This window comes from Zalophus californianus, chromosome 8, assembly GCF_009762305.2.
Source record: "Zalophus californianus isolate mZalCal1 chromosome 8, mZalCal1.pri.v2, whole genome shotgun sequence".
NCBI lineage: Eukaryota > Metazoa > Chordata > Mammalia > Carnivora > Otariidae > Zalophus > Zalophus californianus.
The window spans coordinates 125,409,465-125,413,081 of NC_045602.1; the positions used below are offsets into that span (position 1 = coordinate 125,409,465).

General features: G+C 40.2%; 1 protein-coding gene across 1 annotated transcript; it reads left to right on the forward strand.

The window, feature by feature from the left end:
• The first annotated feature begins 228 nt into the window (after positions 1-228).
• On the forward strand, positions 229-1,232 carry SPINT4 (serine peptidase inhibitor, Kunitz type 4). The gene is made up of 2 exons (XM_027623895.1): positions 229-343; positions 1,051-1,232. The coding sequence occupies exons 1-2, from the start codon at positions 229-231 to the stop codon at positions 1,230-1,232; spliced, it is 297 nt and encodes a 98-aa protein (XP_027479696.1).
• Positions 1,233-3,617: the final 2,385 nt, after the last annotated feature.

The following is a 3,617-nucleotide window of genomic DNA, read 5'->3' on the forward strand; positions in this document are numbered from 1 at the left end:
TCCTTTCATTTCAATGGTATTTAGATGAACATGGGACTCACTATCAGTTTAACTGGCCTGGGACCTTCAGCTTCATGGCTGGGCACCCAAGCATTCACTGTTCAACTCAATGCCTAGTAATGCCCAGTCCTGGCCCCTGGGGTAAGTGGGCTCAGCCATCTCAAGTATCAAGCCCAAAATATAACATCAGTTGATACCAAGACTTTCCTACCTCCTACTTGCTGCATCATGAAGTCTGCTGAGTTGGGATTTCTCCTAGGGCTCTTCATCTTCCTCTTGCTGACTACCCCATTAATGGGTGGTGTTGTTAAACTTGCTGAAATGATATGTGGAGACCTCAAAGGTATGAACTTAAAGCAGAATATAAATGCAAAGACCAATTATGAATGAGGGAAAAAGTGTCAAAAAAAAAAGTGATATCCCGCTGGTCCAAGAAGGTCCTCCTTTTGTGCTAAGACCCATAAACTCTTAGTCCTTTGACTATGGACATTACTTACTCTAGGGATCTTGTGGATGTCTGATGAGAAAAAACAAACGATGATGCAAGTAAGTCCTTTCCAGATGGAGCTGTCTTTTGTAGGCAGTCCAAAGGACAAGAAGTATTTTAAATTAGGGGTTTTGTGACAAATTTCAAAGGTCGCAGACCATTTAAGAATATGTATTGAGAGGAGAGTAAAGGGGGATTGGAAACTGAGCAAACTGAGGCATTTTCAATATCTGGGTTCTGGGTGCATAGAGAACACTTGAACCTATGGTCCCTATTTACAGAAGCTTACAATGTAGACGTGAAAGATAATGAAGCTTTCTTCCACAGGTAATGTGTACAGGCTTGGTGCTTCTTGAGCATGGGGAGGTGGCACAGTCTACACTGTGAGTCAGACACCCCAAATCCTGGCCCAGCCACTTAGCAAATGTATGCCCTTGGTCGTCACTCAATCACTTACCACCCACTTCCAAACTAATGTGAGGAATTTTTAAGGGCCCTGTAAGCAAGATCTCTGGCTGCGTCCTAACTAATTCTCCCTAACTCAATGGGAACCTCTCGTGCAGATCCCTGCAAAATGGATATGGATGCTGGCAGCTGCTTTGAAATTCATTTTAGATATTTCTACAACCAAACCTCCAAAAGATGTGAAAGTTTTGTCTTCTCCGGATGTAATGGCAACCTTAACAACTACAAGCTTAAAATAGAATGCAACATAGCCTGCGTTGAAGAATACAAAATAACGTAAGGAATCCCATCTTGCCCTTGGTCCTTGGGGGAGAGGAAAAGGAGAGTCTCTGAGACACTAAGATCCCTGGTTTGGGATGGGAAGAGGGAGGATTGTCCTCATCAAAAAACTTAATAGTTGGGTTGGATCTCAGGATCATTTGTCATTTTTCAGTTAGGAAATCAAAAGTCCAGAGAAAAAATAATAGTCACCATTTATCAAATAATTACCATGTGCCAGGCATTGCACTAAGCAATTTACATATATTGGTATAATTTAAAATTAAAGTCACCCTAAGGTAGATTTATATCATTAAAGTGGCAGATGAAGAAACCAAGTCCAGTAGAGTTAACTAACTGACCCAAGTTCACATTAAATGACACAGCAAGGTTTCTAACCAGATCTGATGGTACCCAAGGCTTGACCATTTTATATGCACAAGTTCACCCAAACCCAACCCTTGTAATCCCGGACCTGTGAACTCTCCGTAGCAACATGCTGTTTATACAACTAAGCTCGCAGCCCACACTTTGACCATTTCCCAGTCATTGGAACTAGAGGAAGGTCCTTGGAGGCTAACAAGGCTTTGGTATGGCTGATTTCCAGGAGAGTGAGATGGAAAGTGACCTTGGGAGTAACTCAAAAACAGAAATTTTGCTTTATTTATTTAATATCCCTAGTGCATTTTTGCAATGCCTGGCGCATAGTAGATAATGACTAAGTTTTAAGGGAATGAAAGAATAAGAGATCAATCAATGGAACAGGAGGGACATTGAAAGATATGGAATCGCTGGACTTCCCCTGGGATAAAAATGACTTAATCCAGGGAGACTTTCCAAAATCTATAACACAGATCTGTTTTTTGTTGTTTGTTTGTTTGTTTGTTTGTTTGTTTTTGCTTAAACAGGGAAAAAAAGCCAAAAGGTTAGGGTTGATACACCATTCTGAAACATAGTTTTAAGAAAATTCAAACCAATTTTAAGATCTTTGTAATATTTCCATAATCCTGGAAACTTCCATCTGTTTGCCATTCTCCTGACTTGAGTTTGCTCTTTGCTGAGAAATAACTGTATGATCATTAAAATAAAAGCAACTTTGTGTCAGCCTTCCCTACTCGCTGAATGTCCCTCCCCCTGCCTTATCCAGAGTTGAATGTCAGCTGGTCCCATCCTTTAGCTGCCTTTTTCCCTCTGAACCATTCCTCATATGTACACACAATGTTTCAGGTGTGACAAGCTAGATCTGTATAGGTTTTTATCACCTCCCTCCTCAGGATGAGCTAGTTTGTAGTACCAAAGTACAAAACCAGTGCTCTTTTTTGTCCTTTGAAACCAAACTGAGCAGTGAACCTCACATTCACATGACATGTCCTTGCACTCATAACAAATGTTTCTTTGTGATATTTGATATTTCCTGATTCATGCCCACCAATCAGGAGCCCCAGTTAGTTTAACTAGCCTCCCGAATTGGTCCCTATTAATAAGTAGTTACTTAAACATTGTTTAGTACCTCAATCATTGAAATTTGATTCTGCTGACAACCATCAATTTCAATCCAATGACTGTGTTTTAGCTACCAAGTGAATAATCACCCAAACACTAGTTGCCAAGTCTAAACATAATGCTACAAGGCTCAACATGGCCATGATCTTCCCAGCTGTAGGACACACAGCCTAACCATTTCATCTCTGAGTTTATTCAAGCATCCCTTTCTGGCACACCTTCCCTGTCCATCTTATTGACCAAGTCCAATCCCTCACCGGTGAATGCAACCTGGACTATTGGTAGCTAGGGCCAACATCAGAGGCATTATAAACCAGTTGAGATCCTGTAACTAGATATGCAAGCCTGTCTTTTCTCAATCTTAAGAATAGGAAAACTAATGCCCTAAAATGAGACCATTTTCTGCAAGAACTCTGATTACTTCAAGATCAGACCATCATCCAAACAGGGTTTATTCTGAACAGGTGAAACCCAAATTCTGGCATGTTCCATCTTTGGTGAAGACCTGAGAATTCTAAATTATTCTTAAACCAAATCAGCTGCTGGAGACATGCTGTGGGCCCTGAAATAATAGGAACTAGGCTAACTTGACCGGTTAACATAAATGAAAGTTCTGAGATTTTCCTGTTGTAAGTCACAAAGCTGGGTGTCCCAGAAATAAAAAGTCTTTCAGGGATAAAATAACATTCCCATACACAAAAAATGAATCATGGAACACTACATCAAAAACTAATGATGTAATATATGATGATTAACATAACATAATAATAAAAAAATAAAATAAAATAAATAACATTCCCACCCCCCATTTGCTTCCTCTTCCAACCAAATCCTGGAAAAGCCAGACAAGTAAAAGGAAGGTATGTGGGGGCGCCTAGGTAGCTCAGTTAGTTAAGCATCCAAC